Source organism: Ciconia boyciana, chromosome 2 (assembly GCF_034638445.1).
Source record: "Ciconia boyciana chromosome 2, ASM3463844v1, whole genome shotgun sequence".
NCBI classification, from domain to species: Eukaryota; Metazoa; Chordata; class Aves; order Ciconiiformes; family Ciconiidae; genus Ciconia; species Ciconia boyciana.
The window spans coordinates 110,419,251-110,435,300 of NC_132935.1; the positions used below are offsets into that span (position 1 = coordinate 110,419,251).

The window sequence follows — 16,050 nt, forward strand, 5'->3', positions numbered from 1 at the left end:
ATTGTTACCAGATAGGAAAAGTAGCAGAAACATGTAATTATTTCTAGATAATTTAAGGCTTTTAGTCCTGTCATCATTTTAAAGGAATTCATATAAATCAGATTTGAGGTAAGATTTTAATAGGATTTTTTTTCAACTAATTGCAATACATAAGAACTTACATTAAATGCTTCCCCTCGATCACCTTTCACACCTCTCAGTCCATTCAGTCCTGGGCGGCCCTGAAATAAGTAGAAATAGTGTTGTATGTGTCAGAAGCAAGCTCCTCTATCATTATTCCACTTGAGAGCATAATACATACTGGACGTCCTGGGAAACCAAGTTCTCCTTTAGGTCCAGTAGGTCCTGTTGGTCCCTGGAAAAAAAGAAAATGTGATTATGGAGAATATATGGAACATATCTTTGACATTTATTTGATTATTTAGAATAAAAGGCATAGTTTTATATTTGTGTTAAAAATCAGTCTGTGATTGTCTGTAGAGAATGCACAGACTGTCCTCTCTACTTGCTCTGCTGAGTGATCTCAGAAGCTGAGGCCTGCATATAACAGTCAACTCTGGCTTGGAAAAGACCGGTTATCTGAAATGAAGTCTGAATTCTCAGCCACTTGTAGGGTGTGCAATTCAAAACTGAGTCACCAAAGGACAGTCATCAAAGGAAAATTAAATGTATCAATCAGTAGAAAAAAGGCAGTTAGTGGTGTATGCTTTGTGCATCTCTTTTTTTGTTTGCTTTGTTTTTCTAATTATTTTTGAATCAGGCCCTATGGGGAAATGTCTGTGGATCAGCCTAAGAATTCATATAGTGCCAGGCTTCTACATGCCTCTTGCCAGCCTGGGTATGTGGATTTATGGGGCTGATAGTTGAAACAGAACAGATCCTTCTTTATACAAGAGTGACTGACCCATCAGGCCTCACAAATCGATACAAGTGACTGCAAAAAGAAAGAGCAAGCAGGCTGCCTGGGAAAAGTGGTCCAAGACTATGGATGATCTAAGACTGAGCATTTGCAAGCACGCAAGTTTTCTAGGCAGCTAGCAAGTGATCAACAAAAAGCAGTAAACCGAGGATACCACAAACTTTCATCTCCTGTCAGCTTCCTGAAACTCAACAAAACTGCAAGAGTCTAGACAATCTCTTTATGTATGTATCAACCTTTCTGGTTTAATTTCCTTTTTTTTCAGTCTGGTGAAATGCTAAGAGATACTCCTTCTTGCATTATTGGTTAAATAATCTCTGCCTATAGATCTCATGCAGATACCACTTACGGGTGACAATTGACATGTTTAATCCTGAGAAATCACAGTACTTTCAGTGTGATTATTGTAACAGACTTTCTATTGCTACCTGCAATGTGGTGGTTAACACAGACCTATGCTGATGGAAGAGACGTTGGCTATTGCACTGCTTACCACAATTTCAGTACATCACTTGAACGGTAACAAACATTTGTTGGCATTGTGACTGCTACTTCAAAGGATAACTAGCAAATAATCAAAAAACAAGAGGAAATCCCCATCTTGCCACTTACTTGTTCTTGATTATTAAGGAAAGCAGAGACTAAGAAGGAAAGAAGACTGTGGCAGAACTGAGTCTCCTTATTTACAGTCCAGTTCTGTTGCCATATTATCTCTCAGTTCAAGGCATAGAGGAAGCATGGGCAAGTGAAGAGCTAGAAAGATTGCAAGAAATAGCCTGATATTTATACTTGGATGATTTGCATAATCAGAGTTTTGAATCTCATCTGATCAGCAGAATATTGACATGGGAATACCATCGGGATTCAAATACCCGTCTCTTACTAATCCATTTTATGAATTCAACTATTGTCATATTGATAGAATTTTCAATTAACAAAATCTTTTTTTTTTTAAACTGGCAAGTGTTTGTCCTTGCCTTTATGTTATGTCATTTAATTGAAAGGTGATGCACATTCATGGAAAATTTATCTGATGATGACGAGATGATTTACCTTAGCATCAAGTTGAAATTTGTGGATTAATTGTTGTAATTTTTATCATGCCAAAACTGAAGACTAGGTTAGAGATTATATTCAGAAATGGTTAACGTGAACATACTGATTCATAACATCGCCACTGTAATCAGAGTTTAAAACTCACTAATGACAGCTGAAACTCTTTGAAGATGGTAGGACCTTTATTAAATTTCTATTATTTCATTTCCTGTTTGAAGGTAATTTCTGCCCATATGATCAAAGCTAATGCCTGTGTCTAAAGCAGGCAATAGATTGCTGGTGCACTCTGGCAGATGTGAACTTCAATATTGTGCCCCCAAGCTTTCAAAATGATTCAACCCAACCTTCTGTGGTACCATATCCAATAATGGGGTTTGAAAAAAAGAGAATCCAAAATGTTGTGGGTATTTTTCTATTTCACTTTCTGGTATTTGAGCCTTTAAAGAATATGCAAATCTGAGCTTTACTGAGCAACGAAGGTGATTAGAAACAGACTTTTTTATTAGTTTAAATAAAGAGAAGTGTCTGGATCTCATGCTTTAACTGGGACTTTAAATGAACATCAACAATGTGAGAGTCGACCATGCTGGAGATGTCACCTTAAACCATATATATGTATATATTTTGGAATAAAATAGAAATAGTGTAGGAGTTATTAGTAGCTAAGAAGGGATCACAGTTAGGAGTAGAAACTAGCATATGAGAATGTAAGAATTGAAGAATCTTCAAAGTAACAGATAATGCTTAGGCCAGATAAGAGGGTATGGGCACTGCATGCTTCACTAACAAGCATATGTATCTCCTCAAAGAATGCGAAGCTGTAACACTTCAAGGACCAATAACAAGAACATCCTCCTACAGGGAAAGTCGTAAAGATGAAGGGATGCCACAACAACCATGAAAACAGTGGGAATCCCAGTAACTAGGGGAAAGGTAAAGACGGCAGGGGGAGATTGCGACCACCGAGCCAAATGAGGGACGAAAGGACTCCCCCCACCCCCCGTAAGCATGCGCAGTGAATTAAAAATCACACTGTAGCTTTAAAACGAAGCGGAGAAACTACGGACCAATGGAAGAAGAGGATGCTTAGTCGGTCTAATGATTATGTATTAGATGGGAGTGGTATGTTAATTTTCCTGTATAAATATTGAAGAGAATTACAGTATGTGTGCTTGATTTGTGGAAATATTTCACCTTGCAACCTGCGCAGAATAAAACAAGGTCTCCCCTCTGAACATACTTCATGTGTTTCAGGAGTTATTCTATAAAACAGGCAACAGAGACACCTTTACTATTTCCTCTCTCAAAGTGCCAGCCCACCCCTGACAGATGTTAGCAACTCCCTGAGACAGCAGCCAGCAGTCACCGCTAGAACTGAAAGAAGGAAGTGAGGAAGCCCCAGGAGACTGCTTACCAGAAAAGGAAATTTCATTTACAACAGCACAGAGTTGATTTGGGCAGACTGACACTGTGGTTCTTAATAAGGGCTCCTATTCAGTAATGTGCAGTGGTGTGCTTCACTGACAGTGAACAGCATAATTGACCAGGTAAAAGATTCTCATTTCCCCTGTGGCAGGAGGCTGGATTCAGTCTGTCTCTTCCGCTTTTGCTAATAACACTACTAACCTCCTGACTATCCCTAGCTCTCACCTGCCAAACCACTACTTCTTTGTAGTTCCTTGTGCTCCAAGCTCCTGTGATCCTCTCTTCTGTCCAGCTGAAGTCTCAAAAAGGAGGGGAACAATGAGTAGGGCATTTTTTTTTAATTCTGGAAACTTGTGTATGAGTTCATTGTACCCTAACAGTACAGAGGAATGATCAGAGTCCCCAGCTACCTCAAAGCTGTTCTTGGCCCAGTCTTACTTTGTGCAAAGTGGAACAGAACCATCGTAATGAAAACTTTTATAAGTTATGCCACGGAGGCTCTGGCCCAGAACTCTGAAGTCTGTATATTTTTGCTGCCCAGAACTCCCACTGACTACAAAGGGATTTTTTCTATGGGACAACACCAAAATGAATCTCCCCCATTAGCAGTGATGATCAAACTAGACTTCTGCACTATGAGGAACTGGCTGAGCAAAGTCTTGAGACAGGTTCCGTGTGCCAAATTCTCCTGCAGCGTAATCATTTGCACCAGTACTGGCAAGAACTTCCTCTGAATGGCCTTGTCTGCATGCTGAACTGTATGAAGCATCTCATGGCTGTACAAAAGGAGATGTAAACACAGAGTTTGGAGCTGATAGAATAGAAGAAGGACATGTCCTGAAGGGTGCACAGCAACAGGATGAGAGGCAACGAACACAAGCTGGAACATGAGAAATTCCACATAAATGTAAGGAAAACTTTTTTTACCCAGAAGGTTGTAAAATACTGAATGTGCTGCCCAGAGGGGCTGTGGAATCTCTATCCTAAGAGATGTTGAAGACTCAACTGGGCAAGTCCCTGAGCTAAACAGACCTGCTTTGGGCAGTGGTGTGGACTAGATGATCTCTGAAGTTCACTTTCATTCTAAATTATTCTGTGATTCTATGTTGAGGTGAAAGGATAAACTCATCTGGCAGTCATGCAAGGAGGAGAAAAGGAACTCCCCTTCTGGTAAGTTAGGATAGCCCCCTCAAGGTATTCTGATAGACAGTAATTAAGAAAACAGTTACTCAGCACACCCAGTTAGCCCCTTTTAAAGACCACAGAAACTGATGACAAAATCTCCTACACACCTTGGTGCGCAGAAATGACAACACCAACATTCACTTAGGCACAACAGAGACCAGGCTACATCAAAAGCAGAAGCAAAGAAACACTCAATATCCTTGATCTTTGGAATACTAGACTAGAAGAAATTAATTCCTGCTCTAACACTACTGAGTCTGGGCAACTGTTCTTATTTTATAACTAATTTCTTGTGCTTTCATACAACATTCTGTGTCCAGTCAAAAATATCAGGCCAAGTACCTGAAAGAAGGCCTATAAATCCTGATTTCTGTAAATGGTCTGAGTCTGCTGCCTGATTTGCAGCTTCCTCAGAATCCAAGGCAGTTGCAAATTATTGGCACCAACAGAAACTGAGCCTGATGTAGTCAGTTGTTTTAATGTAAATAATAGAAATAGAGAATAATTTAGATTGGAAGGGACCTTTAGAGATCATCTAGTACAACCTCTTGCTCAAAGCAAGACAAACTTCCAGGTTCGGTCATGCCGCTCAGCACCTTGTTCCACAATCCACCATCTCTCTTTGGTGGATCTTGTGATCATTGGCACTTGTCTTTTTCCTGTGTACCTCTGAGAAGGACCTGACTTTGTCTGTTCTATAATTCCCTTTCAGGCAGCGGCAGGGAGCAATTAGAGCTCCTTTCAGCCTTTCATCTTCAGGGCTAAACAAATCCAGTTCACTCAGAGTCATAAGTTATGTAAGTTTCTAGCTCTGATGATATTTCACTGTCTGTTTAGATAGTAACGGATACATTTGTGCTACCAGAATTTAAATTCTGAATCAAGTCAGTAGTTTACAGCACCACATATGTGACAACCACATTATTTTCTGAAGGACATTGATCATCCTGAAGCATGAATACTCCGTATCATCCCTACTCAGAAGGAATGAAAAGCTAAAATAAATTAGCTTTACATTTACTATTATCTGTAAAATCAAAGCAAAAAAAAAAAAAAATCGACTCATCCTTGGAAATGTCTTACCATTGGTCCCACCGGTCCCACCACTCCAGCTTCACCCTGTTGAGGACAGACACACATAGAGCAATGACAAGGAGAACTGCAGCATCTAGCAGAGGTGGCTGATAACAAGACCACCAAACATTCTGGAGGAACACAACACAGTATTAGCTCACCTTCTCCCCTTTTCTTCCTAATAATTCAGTTAAAGATCCATCAGCAGCAATGATAGCTCCTGGTTCTCCCTTTTCACCCTGAAATTATCAAAGTAATTTTATAGTGTTTACAAAGCAGTTCTCAATGAATCAGAAGAAGTCAAAGCAGCATTACTGCTGTTTGAAGCATGACAGATTAGTCATGCTGTGATATCAAACATAAAATGATCTCATTGTGAGTAGGGTGAAGCTTCATTCCCGGCCAGAAAAGGGCTGATCTTTCTTAAAACATGATAAGGTACACTAAAAATATCCTGCTCCTGTAAATCTTCCTGAGATGTATAAGTACTTATTTTTTTAAATACTTTTAATAGCTCTCAATAGAGTAACTATGTAAAACATGCTGTGTTCACAAGAGATCTCTGCCAAAGAGATCTCAGACAGGCTATTGGTGTCTTCTTGTGTACCATCAGCTTAGATACTGGTCAGGAAATCCTGCTGGAAATGTAAAATCTTGATAGAACACCAAGTGTCCTGATTTTAGCATCAGGAAAGTATGAATCGTTCTTTCTATCTGCCTGGCATTATGCAGCCTCATTACTTTTAATGAAGGCCAATCCCCAGCATTCAAATTATGGCCCTCTGCATTCCATTTCTTCAAGGGGTAATTCAATTGAATAACGGCACCACAGCCATGAATTATCATTCCCCAGTGCCAGCGCATAGTTCCCACTGTGGATCTTTCAGCTGTAACTTTCCTCCTCCTAGCTCAGGCAGCTTGGTACAATAGCTTCCCCAAGATCTCTAATGGAAGAAATCTGTCTTGAAACTTAACAATTGCATTGCTGATTAAAATGACACTCCAGGTTATAGCGCTTCCACTGAGCAGGAAGTGCTATAACTCAGTTCCTCTTGCAGGTTCTTAAATCTTCGGAGTCTTTGGAGTCTCCCTGATGATACTTTGGACTCTCCCTAAAGCTTGGGTTCACTGACTTTATCTTCTATGAGATTTTGTGGATCTGAAGTTGCAACAGAAGCATCTCATGATACCTAAAGAAAAATGCTCCTAGATGACTGTACATAGAATCATAGAATCATTAAGGCTGGAAAAGACCTCTAGGATCATCTAGTCCAACTGTCAACCCAACACCTCCATGCCTACTAAACCATGTCCTGAAGTGCCACATCTACATGTTTTTTGAACTCCTCCAGGGATGGTGAATCCACTACCTCTCTGGGCAGCCTGTTCCAATGCTTGACAACCCTTTTGGTGAAGAAATTTTTTCCTAATATCCAAGCTAAACCTCTCCTGATGCAACTTGAGGCCGTTTCGTCTCATCCTATCACTAGTCACTTGGGAGAAGAGACCGACACCCACCTTGCTACAACCTCCTTTCAGGTAATTGTAGAGAGCGATAAGGTCTCCCGTCAGCCTCCTTTTCTCCAGGCTAAACAACCCCAGTTCCCTCAGACGCTCCTCATAAGACTTGTTCTCCAGACCCTTCACCAGCTTCGTTGCCCTTCTCTGGATGCACTCCAGCACCTCAATGTCCCTCTTGTACCGAGGGGCCCAGAACAGAACACAGTATTCGAGGTGCGGCCTCACCAGTGCTGAGTACAGGGACACGATCACTTCCCTGCTCCTGCTGGCCACACTATTCCTGATACAAGCCAGCATGCTGTTGGCTTTCTTGGCCACCTGGGCACACTGCCAGCTCATATTCAGCCGGCTGTCAACCAGCACCCCCAGGTCCTTCTCTGCTGGGCAGCTTTCCAGCCACTCTTCCCCAAGCCTGTAGCATTGCATGGGGTTGTTGTGACCCAAGTGCAGGACCCAGCACTTAGCCTTGTTGAACCTCATACAATTGACCTCGGCCCATCGATCCAGCCTGTCCAGATCCCTCTGCAGAGCCTTCCTACCCTCAAGCAGATAGACACTCCCACCCAATTTGGTGCCATCTGCAAACTTACTGAGGGCGCACTCGATCCCCTTGTCCAGATCTTTGATAAAGATATTAAACAAGACTGGCCCCAAAAATTGAGCCCTGGGGAACACCGCTTGTGACCGTCTGCCAACTGGATTTAACTCATTTCACAACAACTCTCTGGGCTTGGCCATCCAGCCAGTTTTTTACCCAGTGAAGAATACACCCGCCTAAGCCCTGAGAAGCCAGCTTCTCCAGGAGAATGCTGTGGGAGACAGTATCAAAGGCTTTGTGCCTTGTCAGTGTGCAGCTTCGTTGTGGTGTCCAGCTTCCTCACTCTTGAGCATAACCTGGTGTTCAGGCCTCAGACACAGCCTCAGAAACATCACTACGTTATTGGTGGGTACCAAATATAATGGCTTCAAAGTTTTGAGTTCCTTCCAGTGTGGATAGCAGAAGCCAAAAAAAAAAAAACCCAAACAAAAAAACCCCACAAACCCAAACCAAAACCCACCCAATGGGTTTTAAGGTTGAACTTGATCATTTTAAGCACTCTGTAAAATAACAGGAATCCTTATGACAAAAGGGGACTGGTATGTCAAGCCTGAGATGTTTCCTTTTGAGTAATGAAGATGCTGTTCATCTACAATCGCATTTCAAACCATAATTAACCATTTCCAAGCCTTCCTATTACTTATGAGAAAGTGAGGTCAGCTACTTACAAAGAATAAGCCGAAAGTGTTTTTGTTTTTCTTTTTGTTATCCCCAAGATTGTAATAACTTAGATGTTCTTCTCCCCTGCTTCCTGCAGGTGGATGAGAAGGGGAAGAAAGAACAACAGCTGAAATATTTACAAAATAGCAGAGTCAGTCCTTAGTCACCTTCCAGCAGTGCTACAAAATAAACACTGTTGTGCAGAAATAAGAGAAAAGATCCTAAGGAAAGAGCTCCCCAAGTCTTATACTTTCTTTCGGAATGGAAAACTGCAGCCTTCATTCTGTAGGCAAAGCCCTCTGTGCCAAAGGAGGAGGAAAAGATTAATCTTTTTCTATTTGGCCTTTTGGTTAAGATCCCCGGGTGTCAGCACAGACAATCAACTTGCAAGAAGAGGTCACCTAATATTTAATGTTTATGCAAACTTATTCTGGTAAGTGCATACTGCATTGCAGAATTTCAACACTGGGGCAGGAATGCTAGCTCTCAGTAGTATTATATCAAGGTATTTTGTTTAGCATTCTTTCAATTTCCACTTATTTCGAATTTCCACTTTCAATTTTCCACATGAACTTATTAACATCCCAATCCCTAGCAAAATTAAAATCATTAAACTTTTAATGTTACTAAGTATTTGTCATCTAGCACATTTTGCAGCATGTACTTTTCCCTATGCATTTTCTCTTGCCTGTTGTCCTTTGGGTCCTTGTGATCCAGGCAAACCAGTATCACCCTTCGGTCCCCGAGGGCCCTAAGCAAAAACAAGTACATAAATCCATGGTGAGATCTGCTAAGAATATGGAGCTAGGCCATTTTACTAAATGTGATTTTAAATAACTGGAAAACTTGAACTTGAATCACTCTGGTTGCAATCTAAGAACTCTTACAAGACTAAATCACTGTCTGAATCAAAGTATTCCCTAAAACAAGTATCATATAGGGAGAATCTGTTAAAAAGAACAAAACAAAACCCTCCTGATGTTTATCACAGTGTAGATGATACACACATTCACAAAGAGAAATATGAAAACATTAATAAGAGTGGAAATTCAACCTAAAATTCTCTGTTTCCTCTCTACTCTATTCTCTCTCCCTCCACAATCATTCAGTCAGACTGATTTTCAACAGAATTTCTGAAGCTATATCTTTAACTGTACTTTAAAAAAATATTTTAATCTGAAACAGAGATTATATATTTCAAAATGAGATAATTTCTGTATCTGTTCTGTGGTGAAAGCATTCCACTCAGATCACATTTTGTTTTACAGTCTTCCATTATAAGTGCATTTGGAAGCATTTTTTTTACCCAGCAACAACTAAATTCAAGTCTACATGATTTCTGCATTAGTGAAGAGATAAAGAAAAGAACTGAAGTAAGAACAAGAATGGTATTTTCATGTCTGTAGAAATTCTGTAAATGACAGAGAGACTAAGAATTCATTATATCACTTTCTAAATGTTATCAGCTCTTTTTCAAATGAAAAGTATTTTAAGGAGTTTTTTTCCCCTTTTTTTGGCTTCCTGTGCAGTCCATAATACCCAGGACTTAGTAAACAACGTTCTGTAGAATTTTGGGCAATTTGCCAGCATTTTGTCAACATCATTTGTCAGCTTTCCCAGTTGTCTCCTTAGTTATTCTCAGGCAATAGACAAAGGATCCTGAGACCATATGCACGCATCTGAACTGTAAAACAATCATAACAAGGGAAAATAATTCTATCACATTATATAGAATATAAATATAATAGTATAAACAATACTATATTAAGTCACAAGCCAGATAATGTTTATATGGTGTGGCAGTCTGAGCACAATAGGTAGGTAGCATAGTATAAGGCACCTTTTGATACTATGGCTGTACAGTGCTTCCATAGTGGCACTGGTATGTTATTATTTAAAAAAAAAATGTTTCCTAAAGGATAAAATAAAAAGGGTACACCTTGTAGGGATTTACTGTACTCTGTAGTGGTGACAAAAAATCCTAAAGAATAATACAATTACATATACATATGAAGATAACTTTTAGAAGTCCATTTGTTTCTCCTAAATGGCATAGGTCTTTTCCTTAGGTCATAATTTTTCATCAAAGTCAATTACATTTAGATTTAAACTACAGAACTGATTCTGAGACAAGCAGAAATATGAAATGTGCATATCACAGTATACTTCATTTTCAGGAGAGTTAATTTCTACCATAGCTGTTGATTCCATAAAGAACTACAGTCTCCCATATGAAAATTTATTAGACTTTGTGTAAGTTCTGTACAATATAAATTTTTTAAATCTTAAACTATATTGAAAAATACTTACTTAAATCCAAGGAACATAATACTTACAGGAAATCCTGGTAGACCTGGCTTGCCATCTGGCCCCTGCAAAATGCAAAAACCCCATCTCCTACAAACACGTATTACAGACTTGCAAAACCGTATGCATTTTCCATGTATTGCATAATTTGTGAATATTAACTGATCTGAAACTGGATTAAGAACTTCATTAGGCCAGTGGTAAAGTTGTGTACACTCCACAATGCCCTATGCTTCTAACTTTTTCTGGGACATTAGCATCTACTTTCCAAAACTGAAGGGACAAAGATCCAGGAAAGGTTGAAGAAAGGTGACATTTTCCACGTATGAAAGGCATACAACCATAATTCAACCTCCTTTGAATCTTTTCCCGACTCTAGCACTAACGTCACAGTAGCCCTCCCACCTTTGCCATCTTGCTCCTGGCTGTCTGTGAAAATCGAGTGTGTAATAGGCTGTGAATAGAAACATGGGTTTGGATTTGTACTGAGCATATTTAAGATTGCCCCACTGTGATACCTGCAGAGAGACACTTTAGTTCTGGTTCAGATCATCTGGATATGTATTAACCGAGCCACTATGAGACTGCACCTCTTTCTTGACTAGGGTGAGCTCAGAGACTTAGGTTCAAAGACCTTTCCAATTGCAACTGGGCTTTGAGCTACAGGACCTACTTCTTTCTGTTGGGACTGTAACTCTAACAACTATTACAAACCAATGCATTTCTGCTGGGCTCATGAGCTCACTCATCTATGTTATTTTGAGAACCTGTCATCTAAGGCTTGAATGGCAACTACCTGCAGTAACAAAGCTCACACCAGAGGTCCCATCCTATCCTAGCATCCTATTATGTCCAGGGACTAGGAGAATCAGGTCTTTAAGAAACACATCAAAATAGTCTTCCATGAAAGCTGTTTTACCATAAGCACAGCTGGATGCAGCCACAATAATATGATGTCATCCTACCATGTGACAAGTGAAAAAGAGGCATGTTAGGCTAACAGAAAAAGGTTAAAAGCTGTTATTGGAGCTAATGCCCTTCTTCCCAGTTCACTGGCAGATTTAGTAAATATTTGTTTTGGGACAGTTGTGTTAATAAGATACATGTTTTTTTTAAACTATGGCTATGTAGAGTGAAATTCTGCTATCAGGTACACACATTCTTCCTTGTTTCATCAGGGATTGAATGTGAGGGAAGAGAACTGTGCTCACAAACAAGAAAACAGATTAAATAAAATACACAAACAACAGTTCACAAATGAAACTAGCTGTGAAGTAAGATGCTTTGGGGGGATTAAGATTTTGCGAAGTGCAGTATATTGTAGACTTTCAGGCAAGTTTGAATACACTCCACAGCCTGGAAAAGATAGATTTCTCTTTGGATCCAGTCCTAGGAATTTGAAATCATTACCAAGAAGCATTCAGAATTTCAAATGTTTGACTGAACTATTTTGCATCCATACTCCTAGTTGCAAAAGAGAACCTGAAATTTTACATCTGTTCTTCTCTCATGAAATTTCCAGCTTTTCATCCACAGCTATAATTGCTGTGAGACTAAACTCATAAACAGGAGCCTAGCATTCCTAGTTGCAGTTTAATCAGAACTGAGCAAAATACTTTGTCCCAACATTTTATCACTTGAAAAACAAGAATAGAAAAAAAATGGAAGAAATGCTATGTAAATCTTGATCCCTATTTTTGCATCAGTTCCACATCTCTGTCATTCTGAGCATATAGTTCAGATCCAGAGCTAAGCCAATTTCTTTCTTTCATACAAATGTGTAAAAGCAATTCATTCACACAGAATTCAGTTCTGCCCTGAAGTACTTCCACAGAGCTTAGTGCTGAAGTTAGCAGGAACACAATTCTAAAGCATAGGAAACTCAGTTCTAGCTGATACTTAAAAGGAGACACTGAAGACAGAGCAAATCTGAATATTTAATAAAGCAGCATATACTCACTGGAGGCCCAAGCAGTCCTTTAATTCCAGTAAAGTTAAAAATTCCATCTGTATCATTGAGTAGTAGCTAAAAAAATGGTTAAGGAACAGGTTATTTCAAATACCAAATTGATTATCTAGGGCACACATACATTTTTAGAAATGTATAGATAGTTAAAGCATCCCTTTATAACTATGGAGAGAAAAACACAAATAAGGCCACGGAAAAGGCTCTCTACTTCTAATTTTTGTTATACATCTGGAATAACAAAACCTGGCATTGGTTTTACACTTCTTATGTAAGGATCTCAGAATGCTTTCAAAACTTTAATTAACTGACTCTCGTTTTTAATTTGAAAACTATGACACCAAATGTTGCATTCATTTCTCTGAATTTCTCTGAATTCATTTCTCTTCAGTAAGATAAAGAGCAAAATGAAGGTTTTATACTCCAATATGTCACTGACATTCTAAGATGGTGTATCTTTCTGACCACACTCATCCTGTTGTAGAAGTGAAGTTATATTCTGAACATGTCTGTGTCACACCATGCAGTGCCATTCCTAAGTCAGCTCTGATCATGCTGCTGTGTCTGCAATAAATGAAACTGGCTTGGATCCTCAAAACAGTAGAGTCACTTGGATGTGGAGCAGCACCTAAGCACCTGATCAGCTCTGAGTTTCAAGAAGCCTGAACAGAGCAGTATAATAGCAATGCTGTTATCCTGCTTCCTATCCTGGAATTAGTGAGCTCAGCATTAGCTCAGGCATTTCTGCATAATTTGATCACAGAATCAGAATAACAAAGGTGAACAGGGACCTTTGGACATAATCTGGTCCAACCCCTTCCTCAATTCAGGTCTAATTTGATCAGGTCACTCAGGGACTTGTCCAGTTAAGTCTTGAACACCTCTAAGGATGGAAATGCCACAGTTGTTCTGGGCAACTGGTTCCAGTATTTGAGAATCGTCAGGGTAAAAAGTTTTTGCTTATATCTAATTGGAATTTCCCATGTTCCAACTTGTGTATATTACATCTTATAATATTGCCGTACACTCTCAAGAAGAGGGTGCCTCCATCTTCTCTGTATCCTCTGATTAGGTAGTTGTAGACAGCAACAAAGTCTCTCCTTAGCCTTCTTTCCTCCAGGCTGAGCAGACCCTGTTTTCTCAGTGCTCCGGTCCCCTGACCATCTTGGCAGCCCTGCACGGGGCTTGTTCCATTATGTCAGTATCTTTCTTGCACTGGGGATCTCACAGCTGGACACAGTACTCCAGAAGCAGTCTCATGAATGCCAGACACAACTCCATGAGTCCATCAGTTAAGCCAATTTTCCACCTATTATATCATCTGCTTATCCACTTCACAGGTCATCAGTTTGGTGATAGCAAGACTATGGGAGACTGCATCAGAAGCCTTGCTAAAGTCAGGGTGTACAATATCCAGTGCCCATCCCTTGTCCACAGACAAGTAATCATTTTGGCCAGGAATGAATTGCTGTTAGTAAATGTATGTTGTCTGCTCCCAATCAGATTCTTGTCTGGATGTTATGATTAGGCTTTCATTTCGGTTTCATTTTGGTTTCAGATAGCTACCTTTCTGGTTTAAATAGGTGTTCTCAATACTGTATCATATGGTCATACATTACAATACAGGACAGACAATATGTAAGTGCTTGCTCCACATAAATGCTGTAGGTGGAAAGAGATCCTTACTCAGTTTTTGTCATTTGTTTCATTTCTTTCACTCCAACAGTCCCATTTATTGTGTGACAGTTTAACCTTGTTTTGGATTCAGAAATATGTACTGAATCTCCTCAGAGGCTTGAACTAGTCCACTTGTTTAGCAGGCAAACCATGCCATCCATGTCAATATAAGGCTCTGTGTGCAGCAGTATATTCCCATTCAATGTAATGAAAATCTTCTGAATTGCACAAGGCCAGGGCAGGGCATGACTTCAGGTGCCAGAGACTCACTTAGCACATGAATAATGATGTTGTCACTGAGGTATTGTGAAATCTGAATGCCTCTTCTGCTGGTAACCATATGCAGATCAATGCTATCGGATCACAATCTTTTGCAATATTTGTTATAAATACAGTATAGAGGAACTAATGCTTTGAACAGGAGGTTTGACCATAGTATGGCCTCCAGAGGTCACTTCCAATTATCTTATGAGTCTCTGAAAACTATTTTTCTAATCTGGGATGTGAAGGAGGACACAAAAGAGAACAGACCTGACTGGTCACGTCACATTATCCTATCCTATCCTATCCTATCCTATCCTATCCTATCCTATCCTATCCTATCCTATGTCATCTGAGCATGGCAGTGTATGGTCAACTTTCTGTACTTTGAGGTCATGTTGGCATCATGATTCATGCAGCTAAAGCCTGTTACTTTTACTGGGTGCTGCTACCTGCTCCCTGTCCTCATGTTCTACAAAAAACACTGGAAAATTGTCAAATAAAAAGGCAGTTTAAGTCCTGCAGGCAGCACTCCATCTCCCAGCCTGCCTGAGCTCTCTGCTGCATTGCTCCCAGGGGTAGCATGATGCTGTTGGTTCCACTGTATACCCAGCTCTATGTGGCCCAGAAAGGGAACAAGACATGGGCTGTTACTTTAATGACAGTAATAAAAGAGTTCTGCTGATGCAATTGTTCTGCTTTATCTACAGCTGGTGGCAGAAATCCAGGAGCCCTGGGTTTACACTGGGTTTTCATTGTGAAATTACTCAGTATTCATTCCTTTTGGCTCAATCCTAACTATATTGAAGTCAGTGGAAAGAATCCCAAAGGCTTTGCTGAGCTTGGGATCAGGCACTTTGTATATTTTATAAATAGAGTTTAGCTGCAAATGGAAATTGTGGTTGGAAGTCAGAAAACTGTACACACTGCTGAAGAAGATATGAAAACAGAGGGTACAAGGATGATGATTAGAGAAAAAGATTGCACTCTTCACAACCGGCTCCAGGTATATAGTTATTTATCTTCCTTTTTGGATGTGCAAGCATCTTTAATAGCAACAATCCAGCAATGTAACTTTTTTGACACATCAAATCAGTTCACAAAGTGCTGACTACAAAGTAAGGACAACGTTGTTTTTCATATTTTCTTCACTATTATGAAGAGGAAGAAACTGTTTTTTAGCGTGATTGTTGGGGTTGGGTTCTAAGTAAACCTTCAGCTTTGTATCCAAATGGAATGAATATGCCCTTATTGGAATTACAGAAAGAACATAGGAAACACAAAATCTTTTGACATTTGCTTTACACCCCCAACATTAACCTTTCTCCAAGCCTTTCGTTCAGTTCTTATACCTAAACTATGGATGAATAATGGCAGCAATAGATAATTGTTTAAAAGTTT

General features: G+C 39.7%; 1 protein-coding gene across 8 annotated transcripts in view; it reads right to left on the minus strand.

Annotated features, from left to right (window-relative positions):
- COL15A1 (collagen type XV alpha 1 chain) overlaps positions 1–16,050 on the minus strand; it is a 158,950-nt gene that overhangs the window by 30,685 nt on the left and 112,215 nt on the right. For 7 of the 8 annotated variants that reach the window (XM_072853514.1, XM_072853512.1, XM_072853509.1 and 4 more), the window contains 7 exons: positions 12,706–12,771; positions 10,775–10,810; positions 9,127–9,189; positions 5,821–5,898; positions 5,669–5,704; positions 302–355; positions 162–221 (listed from right to left, as the gene is read on the minus strand). In XM_072853514.1, the coding sequence (XP_072709615.1) occupies positions 162–221; positions 302–355; positions 5,669–5,704; positions 5,821–5,898; positions 9,127–9,189; positions 10,775–10,810; positions 12,706–12,771 (393 nt within the window). The remainder of the gene's footprint in view (positions 1–161; positions 222–301; positions 356–5,668; positions 5,705–5,820; positions 5,899–9,126; positions 9,190–10,774; positions 10,811–12,705; positions 12,772–16,050) is intronic. The other variant, XM_072853510.1, reaches the window with a different exon arrangement.